General features: G+C 48.4%; 1 protein-coding gene across 3 annotated transcripts in view; it reads right to left on the bottom strand.

Moving 5' to 3' along the window:
* The window catches only part of TNS3 (tensin 3), a 307228-nt gene that overhangs the window by 249975 nt on the left and 41892 nt on the right, over positions 1–15361 (bottom strand). For 2 of the 3 annotated variants that reach the window (XM_030796137.1, XM_030796138.1), the window contains exon 2: positions 1360–1471. Coding sequence is in view for 1 of the 3 variants with exons in the window: in XM_030796136.1 (XP_030651996.1) it covers positions 1360–1471; positions 9289–9366 (190 nt within the window). In the remaining 2 variants the exon portion in view is untranslated. Of the gene's footprint in view, positions 1–1359; positions 1472–9288; positions 9389–15361 lie in introns of those variants that run through there. The other variant, XM_030796136.1, reaches the window with a different exon arrangement.

Below are 15361 nucleotides of genomic sequence, written 5' to 3'. Positions count from 1 at the left end.
TTAAGGCAGGAGAATCACTTGAGGCCATGAGTTCAAGACCAGCCTGGACAACATAATGAGACTCTGTCTCTAAAAAAGTAAGAAAATTAGCTGGGAATGTGGCCCATGCCTATAGTCCAGCTATGGGAGAGGCTGAGGTGGGAAGATGGCTTGGGCCCGGGAGGTGAAGGCTGCCGTGAGCCCTGATCATCCCACTGCACTCCTAACTGGATGACAGAGCTAGACCCTGTCTCAAAAAAAAAAAAAAAAGTTTTGAATCACAGGATGTCTACCAGTTGGCTCAGAGTACACTATAGCCCGTGTTCTCTGCCTTGGATGCAGATCTAGATGAATTACACAGATGGCTCCCTGGTCTCTGGCTTCTACTTAGCAACGAGGGTGGCCGATACCCACCATTCATCCAACACATTCTTCAGCACTGACTTCTCCAAGGGCCCGAATCAGAGGAGGGGCACCCCAGTCTTCTCACCCACGCTCAGGCCTTTGAACCGTAAAAGAATCCCAAGAGCCCCTTAGAGGCCCCTGGTCACATCCTCAACCCATTAAGGTTTGACTGCGTGCATCTTTCCATCATAGGCACCCTACTCTAAAGTGGCCATCAGGGACCATCTGCTTGGGGTCTGCAGGGAGGGAGGCACTGAGGGGGAGGTCCTAACAGCACGGAAGCCCACAGGCTGAGACTCTGCACATTTTCTAGAGGAAATCACCAACCCCGCAGATGAAATGACACCAAAGAGCAGCCCCCGCACTCTCCAAGGGCCTGGTCCTCCTAGTGACTCCCTCTGTGTGGTGTACCCCACTGGTCCGCCCAGCAGCCCCTGCCCCCCACCATTCCCACATTCATTACAGTGACACCTCTCTTACTAATTTATTAATGTGCAGTCACAAAAGAATTGGCAAGTTCCATTCATTACTTGATGTCTAAATATCTAGTACCCAAGCTGGTGGCTTAGTTTAGTGACAGGATCTGAAAGGGGCCATACCAAAATGAACCCGAATTCTAAAGATAGAAACATTGCATTCGCAAACTTGAGTAAGAGATCTGAAAATCAAACTAAATAACCTGAGTTACTGACACTTCAGAGCAGACCCAAGAATAAATGATTAATTTACAAATTGCTGCCTCCTCTCCCATCGGGGAACTCTGCTCTTTCTGTAAAAATGTCCTCATGAGCACTTATCTGTGTAAATACGGTTGGCCCCTGCTAAGTAAGGGGGTGGGGGGTTGGGGGACCCATAAACTAAGAAGGGGAATTCCATGATTTAACTTTCGGAAACTCCCGAAAAAAAGTTTTCGCTTTGTTTTTTGTTTGTTTTGCTTTGGATTAATCAGTGAGAGAATCATAAACACAGACTTACCTCGGCATGAAACACCTTGACCGTCAATAATTTGTTTGCAAACTCCACACACTTTGGATTTTTTAAAGGCCTTGTTCTTAAAAGTGTGCAGACTCGAGGTTAATTCTTCTGGCTGAAAAAGTAAAGGAAGAAATTGTCAACGTTTCATCTCACAGTTTATTTCTTTTTTCTTTTCCTTTTCGGGAGATAATAAATCTAGTGGAATTTGTAAAGAGCAAAAACAGGAACTTTACCAAGCAAACAGAGAACAAGAAACCATCTTGGTGATGCTAAAATTCCCAAGACGACCCACGGATATCCTGTTAGCATTCCCAATTCCAGAGTCCCAGACGGACGTTCACTCTCGCCCAACTCATCAATCTCCACATGGGGTGCCTAGAAACATTACATCAACCAATACCATTATGTGAAAATGCCCTCCCTTCCAGACTTGAGCCGTAGAGCCACTTACTTCTGTGACAAAGTAATCCATGTACACTTCTAGACTCTCAACCCTTTTTCTTCTGGAAAAAGTAATTAACTAAACAGCACAATTATGTTATGAGGAAGTCAACTGGCTTTCCTGGTTCAGAAGCGTTCCAGAATCACCACTAAGCTCTTGAGCCTCTCTGAGCTCTTCTGCAGAAGAAGAGACAGTCCAGCCTGTGGTACACATGTGGTTCCTCCTCAAACACAGTTACAAGCATTAGCACTTGGAGAAATTAACCACTCAGCTACCTATTCATGTTTGTAGAGCCCAGGCTCACAGCTATATAACCTTATAAGAATTCAATTTGCTTTTAGAGTCAAGCACTAATCATATCTATTTGCTGATATGTGACTGTGTATTCTATCAGTACTTAATATCCATATGGATTCATTGAGGCCATTACTCACCCACTGGAATAATTAAATTTATTTGAAAAGATGAAATGGTATTTAGAATGTGGAATAAATGTTACAACTACTTTAGAAAATGGTTTGACAATTTCTTATAAACTTAAACATACACCTATCCTATGACTCAGCAATTCCATTCTTATTTACACTAAAGAGAAATAAAAGCCTATGTCTGCAAGAGAAAGAATGGTCATAACAGCTTTATATAACCCAAATGTCCATCATAATAACTATTCTATATGCTAGAAAGTTAAGTAGAGACCTGAAAAACATAAAAAGATCCAAATCAAACATTCATTGAGGAAAATGTAAGAATATCAGATGCAAGATACACTGGGTGAGATTACTGGCAGATTAGATCCTGCAGAAGCACAGGTGAATGAACTTGAAGAAATCACTGTACAAATCTCCCAACACAAAGCACACAGAGATGAGAAAACCTACATAAAAAAATAAACAAGCATCAGTAAGCTGTGGGAGAACTTTAAACAACATAACATAAGAGTAATGGAGACTGACGGAGAAGGGCAAGGAAGGGGGATATTTGAAAAAATAATGACTGAAACTTTTTCAAACCAGGAGGAAAACTAAAAACCCACAGATCCAAGAAACTCAAGAAATTTCTCGGCCAGGCATGGTGGTTCACACCTGTAATCCGAGCACTGTGGGAGGCAGAGGCAGGTGGATAACCTGAGGTCAGGAGTTCCAGACCAGCCTGGCCAATACGGTGAAACCCCGTGTCTACTAAAAATACAAAAAATTAGCCGGGCATGGTGGTGGCACCTGTAATCCCAGCTACTTGGGAGGCTAAGGCAAGAAATCGCTTGAACCCAGGAGGTGGAGGTTGCAGTGAGCCGAGATTACGCCATTGCACTCCAGCCTGGGCAACAAGAGTGAAACTCCATCTCAAAAAAAAAAATATATATATATATATCTCTAGCACAAGAAATGTGACAGGAACTACCCCAAGGCATACAATAATCAAATTGCTTAAACCCAGTAACAAAGAGAAAGACCTTAAAAACAACCACGGGGCCAAAAGACACGTTACATGCAGGATAACAGGTTTCTCATTGTTTTAAAAAATATAAGTGAGAAGACAGCAGTGTAACAGAAAATACTGAAAGATGGATACAAAGAAGGAAATAGACACCAGGGCCTACTTGTGGGTGGAGGGTGGAAGGAGGGTGAAGACTGAAAAACGACCCATCGAGTACTATGCTTATTACCCGGGGGAGGAAATAACCTGTACACCAAACCCCCATGACACACAGGTTACCTATATAATAAACCCACACATGTACCTTGAACCTAAAAGTTAAAAAAATAAACAAAATAAAATAAAACAAAATACTGAAAGAAAGCTTGTCAATCTAGAATTCTGTACCCAATAAAAATAGCTCTTAAAAATAAAAGTGAACCAAAAACTTCTTAAAATATGCAAAAAAAGATATACAATTAAAGCCCAAAAAAAATCACCAGCTGACATATATGACATATTAAAGACAGTGCTTGGGCAAAAAGGACATGGCAGATGGAATTATGGCTTTATGCCAACAAACGAAGAGCACCGGAAATGCTAATTACACAGGTAAATTTATGAGTTTTTCTTATTATTTAAAGCTCACCAAAAGATAATTAACTGTTTAAACAATAGTGTAATGTGACATATAACATATGTAAAAGTAAATTTTCTGATAAAATAGCACAAAGTTCAGGAAAGAAAAAGAAATATACTATTGATGACAGCGGTTGCTACCATCACGCTGGCTGCAGCAGGGAGGTGCGGCTGGGGCTGCACTCTCCATGGAGCGGGTGGGAGCTCCGCCCCTTCTGAGTTGGGGTGGGAACTCCCTGGGTGCCACTGCAGCTGCCCAAACTGCAGCTGTAGATCCAAGCCTCCCTGTGCTCTTGAGTGGGGCCAGGAGCAGGCAGGATCTGCTCCCCGGGGTGCAGCTGCAGCCACCATCCACGGCTGCAGACCTGGCCTCCCACTCCACCAAGCAAGCGGGAGCTGGGGAAAAGCTGAAGCTCCCTGAGTGCAGGCAGCTGCAGCCACCCTCCCAGGCACAGGACCCAGGCATCTCTGTGGCCTGCACCCTCGGGGGCATGGGAAGAACCCCCACCACCATCCCTGCTGGCTCAGGAGTGTCTGTTCTGGCTGCCTGGCCTGTCTCCTCTCCCGGCCCCTCACCTCTGATCTCAGAGCAGGACTGGGGACAAGTTCCAGGGCCTTGAATGGCAGCGGTAGGCAAAGTCCTGGGCAGAAGGGGTTGGGTCCTCAGTAAGGCCCCACCTTCAGGCCAGGGAGGGCCTGTAGGCTGGGGACGGGCTGCCAGTCCCACAGACTGGAGTAGGAACTCATGGTGCCTCTTCCAGCCCGCCCATGGCTGCCCATGGACCAATCAGCAGGCACTGCCTCCCCTTCAAGGGCTTTTCCATGTTCAGCCAGAGCAAGAAAGAGGACAGAGAGAATGGAGAGACCACAAGAGACCAGCAGCACAGAGGAGCTACCCTCTCTGCCGAGAGCTTCAGAGACCTGCAGAGATGTTGGGACTTCCAGCTGCAGAGAGGAACTACCCTCTCCAGGGCCTCCTCTCTGCTGAGAACAGCAGAGGTCGGGATGACCTGCCTACAGAGAGGACACTGTGGGTCTCCTCTGAGCTGTTTAACACTTAATAAAGCTTGTCTTCATCTTCTTCACCCTTCCCCTGTCTTCGTATCTCATTCTTCTGGACACAGGACAAGAACTCAGGCAAAGGTGCCACTAGCCACAGAGGTTTCCAGCCAGAATGTAGCCACCCCAAAGATCCCATAACACTATTATAAGGCTCTCACAGTATTCATGAAGTGGATATAATATCACTTGAAGGTAGCCTGTGATGTTACAGAGGTATAGTATAAACCCTAGAGCAACCACTAAAATCATGAATTATAGGTAATAAGCAAACAAGAGAGATAAAATGAAATAATAAAAATTATTCAATTAATCTAAATGGCAAAAGGAAATAAAAAAAAGGCAGAACAAATAATAGGTAGGAGAAATAGAAAACAAGTAGCAGGATGACAGATTCAAACCTTGCCATATTAATAATCATATTTATGTAAATAGTCTATCTCAATTATAAGTCAACAAAAGTTGTCAGATTTTATATATATATATATATATATATATATATATGTATATATATATTTTTTTTTTTTTCTTTGAGATGGAGTCTCGCTCTGTCGCCCACACTGGAGTGCAGTGGCACAATCTTGGCTCACTGCAACTTCTGCCTCCCAAGTTCAAGCAATTCTCTGCCTCAGCCTCCCAAGTAGCTGGGATTTCAGGCACCCGCCACCACACCTGGCTAATTTTTGTATTTTTAGTAGAGACAGGGTTTCACCATGTTGGTCAGGCTGGTCTCGAACTCCTGACCTCGTGATCCGTCCGCCTTGGCCTCCCAAAGCGCTGGATTACAGGTGTGAGCCACTGCACCTGGCCATTTTTTTTTTTTAAAGACAAACTCTAGAAAAAAGAGGTACCTTGCTGATGTTAATCAAAGGGAAGTTGGAGCGGCTATATCAGACAAAGTAGGCTGCAGATCAAAGAACATTACCAAGGATATAGAAAGTCCTCTCATAATAATAAAAGGATTGATTCATCAAGAACACATAACAATTCTAAACATTTAATCACTGATATGGTTTAACTGCGTCCCCACCCAAATCTCATCTTGAATTCCCATGTGTTGTGAGAGGGACCCAGTGGGAGGTAACTAAATCATGGGGGCAGGTCTTTCCTGTGCTGTTCTCTTGATAATGAATAATTATCATGAGATCTGATGGTTTTATAAGGGGGAATTCCTCTGCACAAGCTCTTTCTCTTTGCCTGCTGCCATATGAGATGTGCCTTTCACCTTCCGAAATGATTGAGGCCTCCCCAGCACATGGAACTGTGAGTCCATTAAATCCTTTTTCCTGGATAAATTGCCCAGTCTTGGGTATGTCTTCATCAGCAGCATGAAAATGGACTAATACAATCACCTAATAAAAATCTTCATGGCCAGGCGCGGTGGCTCATGCCTGTAATCCCAGCATTTTGGGAGGCCAAGGCGGGTTGATCACCTGAGCTCAGAAGTTCAAGACCAGCCTGGCCAACATGGTGAAACCCCGTCTCTACTAAAAATACAAAAATTAGCCGGGCATGGTGACAGGCACCTGTAATCCCAGGTACTCGGGAGGCTGAGGCAGGAGAATCGCTTGAACCCGGGAGTCAGAGGCTGCAGTAGGCCGAGATCGTGGCACTGCACTCCAGCCTGGGTTGACAGAGTGAGACTCCATCTCAAAAAAAAAGAAAAAATAAAGTAAGGGAGAGTCCTGAACCAAGCAGAAGCCTTCACATAAGTTCTGATACCTACACTACAAGCTCTGTGGCCCAGGACAAGTCACAACCTCTCTTAAATAGAAACGATATCCTCCCCCTCCTGTCTCATAACAGCTATTGTAAATGACCAAATGCTATATAATCTATCAGTTCATAGGAATCACTGGGGCAGTTTTTAAAACAGCTGACCCAGGCTCCACCCCAGACCAATTAAATCAGATTACCTGGAGGTTGAATCAGAACACTGGAATGTTGTCAAACCCCCCACCCCAACTGCATCCCGTGATTCCAATTTGCAGCCAAGACAGAACCACCACTGTATATAACAGACTATACTATAAGTATCTATATACGTTTAAGGCACTGTTATTATGTAGTTGTTCCTGTGTCGGTATCTGGTTTTTTCAAAGAGATTCCATCCTTTCTGATAACAGAGGTTGTGTGTTCAATGCTCTGCAAAAGAAGGATAATGATGCTGCTAATTATGCAGTCGGTAACACTAGCCAAGTGCTTCTGTGTCATTACCGTAATCACCACTAGTCTACAAACCATGATGGTGAGATGCAAAATCGAGATGCAGCACCACACAGCCGATGGATGAGGCATATGGGACTCAGGCCCCATATGCGTCAAGCCCCAGTCTCATGCTTAGACAACAGTAGCATTCAAACACCTAACAAACACATCTCTCTATTGCAATGCAGCAGCTGACACATACTTTTCACTCGTATTGCAGTTATTTGTTTATATGCCTTCTCTCCTGTGCTAGATTGCAATTTCCTAGATGCAGGACACCAGGCTCTTTCCCCTTTGTCCTCTTAAGGGCCCTGCCCTGCGCCTGGCAGACAGTGGACCATGGACCTTCAATTAATATTTGTTGACCAAATGAATTAGCCACAGTCTGTGGGCCAAGGAAAGATACTGTGACCTTTTATTCCTTACAAATACCTTTATTCCAACCAGGGAGAAAGAGGCACTGTTTTCCTGCAGCTTTCTTGCCCACTGGTCCACAGCTAGAAAACTTCAAGAGGGCAACAGGAGAAGCACTGTTGCGAGGGCTCAGCCATTTGAATTGCTGGATCCCTGAGGAGTTCATTTAAGATAGTGTAATAACATCTGCTCACGCTTCATCTGTACATAACATCTCTATTGTGAAATGAGACCAGACGGGATTAGACTGCCCTTGTTTTCACCTGATACTGTGCTTTCATTTCTCCCAAAGGGGGAGAGGAGGCAGCAATGCTGAAGCATTTAGCAGGCTCAGTTCAGGAATCTAAATTGCACTTAATTGTTAGGAACAAAATGTTGGAAGGGTAGAGAGCAGGCTGCTGGTTCCACAAGGACTCCCTGAGGGGGACACAGTAATTAGTGCCGGTCTTGATTGTAAGGTCTCTTTTGAGAAAGAAAAATCTCCGCAAAATTGAACAGGGAGGTGCTCCACATGAATGCTCCACTCGAATGCTCCACTCTGCCGAAATGCAAAACCGCAGGGACCTCTCCGATAGGTTCTCCCGGCTAAAGGTCGCCCTGGCAAAATGGTTACACACGCAAAAGTGCAAAGCTGCATCAGCACAATCCCAGCTATGTTTTCCTTTCAGGAAATATTCAGCTCCACCATAGTAAGAGGATTTACGTGGGCATTCAGGCACCTGGGAAACCTTCAGAGGCATTCTGGAGAGGCAGACACTGATCAAAAACACATTCCCAGCCCAACTTTACTCTGATGTTAAACAGCCAGGAACACTTCAGGGCCTCGGGGATATTTCCCAACCCACAGGGGGCCGGTATCTGGGGCAAGAGGGACACCCTCCACATCCAGCACATATTGTTCCCACACTTCCAGGCAGCAGCGTTTGACCACTAAACTTTAAAAGGGAACGCAGTACACCCTCAAGTAACCAGCTGAAATTTTGACAGTTTTTCACTCCACAGAACCTTACAAAAGTTTCAGAAAAACAAATACAATAAATGCCTGGTTGTTAGACTTAGGGAAAGGGCGGCTGAACCTAGCGGGGAGCCAACCAGCACCGCTCACGGTGTTTTAATTCAAACACCGTGAAGGGCCGTCCTGTGGACCACAGAGCGCCGCTGGAATCCATGTGGTCCCCAGGAAACCTGTAAGGATTCCTACATCCCAGCGCATCCCCCACGTCATTGCAGAGCTAAAATGCCCTTTACCTTTCCCAGAAACACGCGAGGGACAGCAGGTCTGCGCAATGGCCAGTATCCCAATTCCATTGCAGGGAAAGGAACCCAAGAAGTCTTTTCAAGAGGCAGTTGGGTTAGAAAGAGCTAAGCCCGATCCCTCTTCCACGCTTACCAGAAGACGCCCCCACTAGGCAAAGCTCCACTGGCCCTCTCGCTCCTTGTGCTGCGCGCGCACACACAAGGGTACACACGCACCCACCAGGACTCAGGCACGGACCAGCATACACTTGCCTGCACACACAGACGCGCGCTCACAAGCACACACGCGTGGACGTGCAGACGGGGGTGCACAAACACACCGACATACGCGCACTGACAAGGACACACGCATACACATGAGCACAAGCGGGTTCACACCGGCACAGCGTCCACCGGCACCAGTGCACACCCGGCGCAGCCCACGTGCGTGCAGCCCTGAAGGCGCCCGTGCCTCGCGCCCCCAGCCCTGCACACCAGCTCCGGGCCGCACTCACCTGGCGCCGGTGCCGGCGCGACCGGGTTCGGCGCGCGAACCCTCCCGGTGGCCCGGGGGTCAGGGCGCGCAGCCGCATGGCCGCCCCTGCCGCCCGCAGGGAGCCCGGCCTGACCAGGCGAGGACGGCCGCTGACCCCTCCCCAGCGGCGATCGGGGCAGAGGATACCTCCCGAGTCCCCCGCGGACACAAGTCCCAGGAAATGGCCAACACGGGAGGAGCCAAGGGCTCTCCGTGGCCGCCGGCCCAGGTCCCAGCCGCGCGCCGCCGCCTCCACGGCCACTCCCGCCCGTCAGAAGTCAGACGCCGGGAACAAAAGCCAGGCGCGAGCGCACGGTCCCGCACGGCGTCCCTCCATCTGACACGAATTAGCCCTCCCTCCCCCGCCCGCCCCAACCGCAGCTCCGAGCGAGCGCGGAGGCACAGGCTGAACCGCCAAACACTGGGAAAGTGGGTGAAGAAACGCCTTCCAAGCGGGGGGGGGAGCAGAGTCTTGCAGCCGCCATCTGACTGGAATTACCGACGCGCCGCGCTTGGCGCAGGGTTCAGCTTTACCAGGATTTCAAACCTCTCCGAGAACACTGGCGAGGTGCTTAAAAGAATCAAAACCCGGCAAGCTCTTTGGCTTTCGGAATTTCTAAATCTTTACTATTATCCAGTCAATTCTGCATCTGTAATGAGCAGTAATCTACACTACCTTGGTAATCTACACTAGCAAACAGGGCATTTGGAGTGGAAAGCAGGGAAACACGGAGGCAGAAAGGTTTTTTTTTTCTAATTTGCCTCTTCAACTAAGAAAAACTAGGAGCCTGGCCTTGCAGAGAGGGACACGCCTAACCAGGTGAGGATTTCAAGCAAAGGTCAAAGCACAGGACCGCCCGGGGCCTCGCACACCTGGGGGCTGGGCTGCACGTCCCTGCCCCCCTCCCTATCTCCCAGCCTATCCCTCCCTCGCCCCCGCCATCCTGCTCCTGGCAAATCAGGACAATTCACAGCACATCTGGAGTCCCGTCTTCCTTTATGAGTCTGCGATTTTAGAAGGAAATTAGAAACCCAAAGTTCAGGAGATGAAGATGACAGGGTGATGGGAGAAGATGGACAAGCCAGGATCCTGAAGGAAGGGTCACTTAGAAACGCCAGGAGGAGAGGCGGGCAAGATCCACAGGCAGATCCCTCCTTTCAATGCCCGTCGGACTTCACCAGCCTTCCAGGGGCAGTGGATCTTGACTGTCTACAAGAAGCTTTGTGGCGAGTCTAAAACTAAAAGAACATGTTCAAGATGAAGCCACTGCCTGTGGTCTATGGGGGAGGGCAGCGGAAGAGACCCCTGCCTCAGAGCAGGATAGGGGGCCTTCTAGTCTCAGGCCAGCTAACACTGTACTCCTAACACTGGCCTTCACTCCAGGCCCAGCCTAGGGGCAGTGTCCCTGAGCTCAGCCTTTGTGGCTCCAACACTCTAACTTCAGATCTACAGCTCCACTTGCAACTCCACATGCCTTGGATGTGGGGAGCAGTCTGGGTGGGCTATCGTGGCCTTTATGGCTGACATATGTGCAAATTCCAGCCATCAATTCAACTGGCCGACGTTAACCTCTCAAGTTCTGGCACTAAATATCCATCTTTCTGTTTCTGCAGTAGAAGAGCAAAGCTGCTCTTCAACTTTGAACTACAAAGGAAAAAACCTCCTCCTAGAACACACCATTCTGGGTTCCAATTCCTCACTAAATCATCACCTGGCAGACAAGCAGGCATTCTCATTTCCCCCTGTCCTTCGAATGACACCATTATTCACCTTTTTCTATATTCATTCCTTCATTCACTTTTCTGTATTAATTCATCATTTTTTTCCTGTAACATATCCAAACTTTAGTTTTTTTCAAACATCTTTCCCTGAGAACACATCTGTATCGTATTCATTCCAGATTCCTTCACATCTGACACAATACCAGGCACATAGCAGTGCCTACAAACAGCTAAGAACAGGATATGCTGCTGTCGTGGTTTACCCAGGGCAAACACGCCCAGAGGTCAGCTGGATCTACCACCGCCCTTACCACGGTGCCCACGGGAACCGGCCAAAGAAATCTGAATTCAGCAATGAACAGATACCCCCCGGCAGGATAAAACTCCTCCAACCTGAGTACCAGGATTCACACTCTCTGGGGTCCACCCAGGAACAGTGGCCAGGAGCACAGGCCAGCCCACTGCCTATGCAAGCCAGAGTGGAAGGCAAATGGTTGAAGGTGGCTTTTTATTACAGGGATACCCTGAATCTGCTCTTACTTATTTAAAAGGGTAGCCATTCAGAAAACTCCCACACTTCATTACTAGTAACAAATAGCATGCATGTGATAAACCTCCCCGGTGAGGACAACAAACTGATTTTTCACCGGCAAGAAACAGTGCTCAATCCTAAGGCGAATCCGCATTTATCAGCAGGCCGCCTCTCCAGCCCCTCTCCCTGGCCCCCACTCTGACCTCGTCCTGCCAGGCTTGCAATCTAGGCTTACACTCCAGGGTCCTTCTGCTCTGCGCCCTTGGGCTCACTTGGGGCTTCTCCCAAGGCAGTTTCCCATTCTCCTTTCTGGCTGAAAACCGCTGTCCTGGGCTCAGTTGGAGATCCGCCTCCCATCTGACCTCCCAGACTGGTTAATCATCCTCCATGGCTGAGCCACCCAAGGATGGTTGGGGCCCTGACCCTCTAGTGTGGTCATAAGTCTTGTGCCTCCAATAGGAAGTCCTAAATTTGTCTGGGATTTTCCACACACAGCACCAAGCGGGAGCAATAAACACTGGTGCAGGAATGAAAACATTCTGCTTTGCTGTATTTCCACCGCATCAACACTGGTGTTCACTGCCTGTCTCAGACCACACTCTTCTGAGTCCTCCCAGAAGTAAGCTGTAGCTGAGGGTCTTCGGATGCGAAGGGACTCAGAAGCCAGGGCACAGACTCCTCCAGGCACAGACCCTCACCACAAAACTTGGGTGGCACACTGGCCTCACTCCATCTTAAGGCCACAGTGAGCTCTGTGCTGCTGCCCAGCTTCCAATTTTCTTCGTGCTTTGCCACAATCCTCTATGCTTTTTACTCACCAGGTTGTCTCACCCTAGCTTCTGACTGCACTTGGTTCCCAGGAACAAAACAAGGCTCTTCCCAGAAACAAAACGAGGTTGTTCCCAGGAACAAAATGAGGTTCTTCCCAGGGAGGATGAATTCCAGACGGCTAAGGCAGACATCAGCAAACCAGCCATCAGGAAGAGAGGCTACATCTCAACCTGGGTTGGAAACCCAGCTGGAACTAGGGACATGAGCCCCTCCATGATTCAGACTTTAACACCAAATACAAGGTTCCCTGGGGGAGAGCTGAAGATGCTTCTATGCGTCCATTCCCTCACACGATCATGCATTCACCCACAGATATGTGAGCAACGTGTGTGCTAGATGTCAGAGGAAATACAGCGGCTGACTCACCCCACCCCTCCCAGAGGGACGATCTACACACAGCGTTAGGAGGGGGCACGGAGTCCACAGATCATGGGAAGAACTCCATGAGTGGGCTGTGACTTGAAGCAGAAGCAGACACTTTCCAGACAGGAAAAGAGGTGAGGAGAGGCAAGGATGGTAAAGTGCCGTATTTTTGGTGAACTGGCCAAAGGCTGGGTGGCTAATGCACAGCTGTGTTGGGACACTGAGGGTAAACAGGGCTCAAGAAGCAAGGACAGGGTGGTGAGCAGGATTGCACAAAGCAGTAACAAGGAAGGAGGCCCCGGTGCCGAGCTGGGCTGGACTCCAAAGTCACAGGGGGCTCTAACTGGCAAAAAGGAAAAAGCATCACAGGTGTATGTTCATCCTGGAGGACCCCTGGAAGCCCTGGGAGGACACTTGGGAGAAAGCAGGAGTGGACATGGAAACTCTAGGTAAGAGAACCTCAGCCTCGGGCAACAGCCCTAGAAACACAGATAAATGTACAGGGGAGAGGACGGCCATAGCAGTGGAGAGGTGACGGGAGAGTGGTCATGCACAAGGATCTGTGAGAAGAAAAATGGGAGCCACCTTCCTTTCCATTGGGGAGGAGCTTGCTAGTCTAGAAGAGGGGACATTATAGTAAGCCCTGTGTTGGGAGACAGGAGTCAGATATTGGTGTGACTCAAGAGTTTCCAATCTAGAGACGTAGATACATCTAGAAATCAAAGTAGATGTGAATGTGTGTATACACACCAGTGCACACACACACATGCACACACACACACAGATACTCCCAGCTCTGTCCTTGGAGGGTGGGGGGGCTCCAATAGCAACAGTCACCCCCAATGAGCCTGAAATCTCTTCTTTTTGGCCAGAAGGTAAGATAGCACTCACACAACAATGGGTTTTTTAACAAAAAGACACAGGGGCCAGCCTGAAGAGGCTCCCACCAGGCAAACTGTAAACAACTTGGACATCAAAATAGTGATAATATTGGATTACGACCCTTTGAATACAATACGAATCCAAGAGTCTTTGAGTCCCTACTGATAGAAGCAAATGACCAAGGCCGGGCGCAGTGACTCACACCTGTAATCCCAGCATTTTGGGCGGCTGAGGTGGGCGGATCATGAGGTCAGGAGATCGAGACCATCCTGGCTAACACGGTGCCGTCTCTACTAAAAATACAAAAAAATTAGCTGGGCATGGTGGTAGGCGCTTGTAGTCCCAGCTACTCCGGAGGCTGAGGCAGGAGAATGGCGTGATCCTGAGAGACGGAGCTTGCAGTGAGCCAAAATTGCGCCACTGCACTCCAGCCTGGGCGACAGAGCGAGACTCCGTCTCAAAAAAAAAAAAAAAAAAAAAAAAAGAAGCAAATGATCACAGAGACAGTCGCAGAGAGGCAATGGGAGGCCTGGGAGCAGGTTATTAGGAAAGGTAAAGGTCTCAGCTTCCATACATCGTGGGATGGGAGACTTGGGAGTTATGTGCAGTGGAGAGACAGAATCTAATAGGCTGTCACTGGTTGATCTTTAGAGAGAATACATAGTCTCTAAATACTTTCCTTTATTTACTATAAAAGGGAAAAGAGTAAGTCAACAACAGAGAAGGCTTCAGTCTCCACCTAATCAAGGGGTCAAGGTGACCATGACCTTGGATGGGATAAGCCATGGCCGGCGCCACCCGTGATTCAGAGATGAGAACATGCATTACCACTGGGTGTTTCTGCAGAGAGGCATCATCTAAACCAAATCCTCACCACATCTTGGCCAGACAACCCAAGTGAGGGGTGTAGAGTCCAAATCCTTAGTCCCTCTGACGTGTGCTCACAGAGCCACTGCCCTGGCAGGATCCAGCCCTGATTCCCAATTCCTAACCTCAGTGCTCTGCAGTTGGGGCCACCAGATACTCTGGGCAGATGACTCCCAGCTCTCCTCTACCCACTACATGCCCATCGACACGAAATCGGACACAGCCAGCCCCACTGCTCCATGGCTTGAGGGTGTTCGAGTGTGAGGGAGTTCCTATGTGCCACCTAAAGCACATTTAAAAGCACTTTACAGCCGAACACGGTAGCTCACACCTGTAATCCCAACACTTTGGGAGGCTGAGGAGAGCAGATCACGAGGTCAGGAGTTCAAGACGAGTCTGGCCAACATAGTGAAACCCCGTCTCTACTAAAGCTACAAAAAATTAGCCAGGTGCGGTGGTGGGCGCCTGTAATCCCAGCTACTTGGGAGGCTGAGGCAGGAGAATCACGTGAACCCAGGAAGCAGAGGTTGCAGTGAGCCGAGATCACGCCATTGCACTCCAACCACGGGGAACAGTGTAAGACTGTCAGAAAAAAAAAAAAAAAAAAGCACTTTTCCTCTGATATTGAAAAAGACTGCCTTCAGTTTAAGGAATTTCTGACATCAACAAGTTGGTGCCAGCTCTCATCTGCAGAAATTGAGCCTGGCCCTCTCTCCTTGTCCAAAGGCGGGAACATTGGTCACTGGGCAGCAGGAGGCCCAGGCACTCTCTCTAGGGGCAGGTCTTGAACCTGGGTCCTGTCCAAACACAGACTTTGGGAAAATCCTCCCTCTTGTCTCTTTCCCTGTGCAACCAG

Source organism: Nomascus leucogenys, chromosome 17 (genome assembly GCF_006542625.1).
Source record: "Nomascus leucogenys isolate Asia chromosome 17, Asia_NLE_v1, whole genome shotgun sequence".
NCBI classification, from domain to species: Eukaryota; Metazoa; Chordata; class Mammalia; order Primates; family Hylobatidae; genus Nomascus; species Nomascus leucogenys.
The sequence above is the reverse complement of the archived record's forward strand: the minus strand, read 5'-3'. Positions and strand labels throughout refer to the sequence as shown.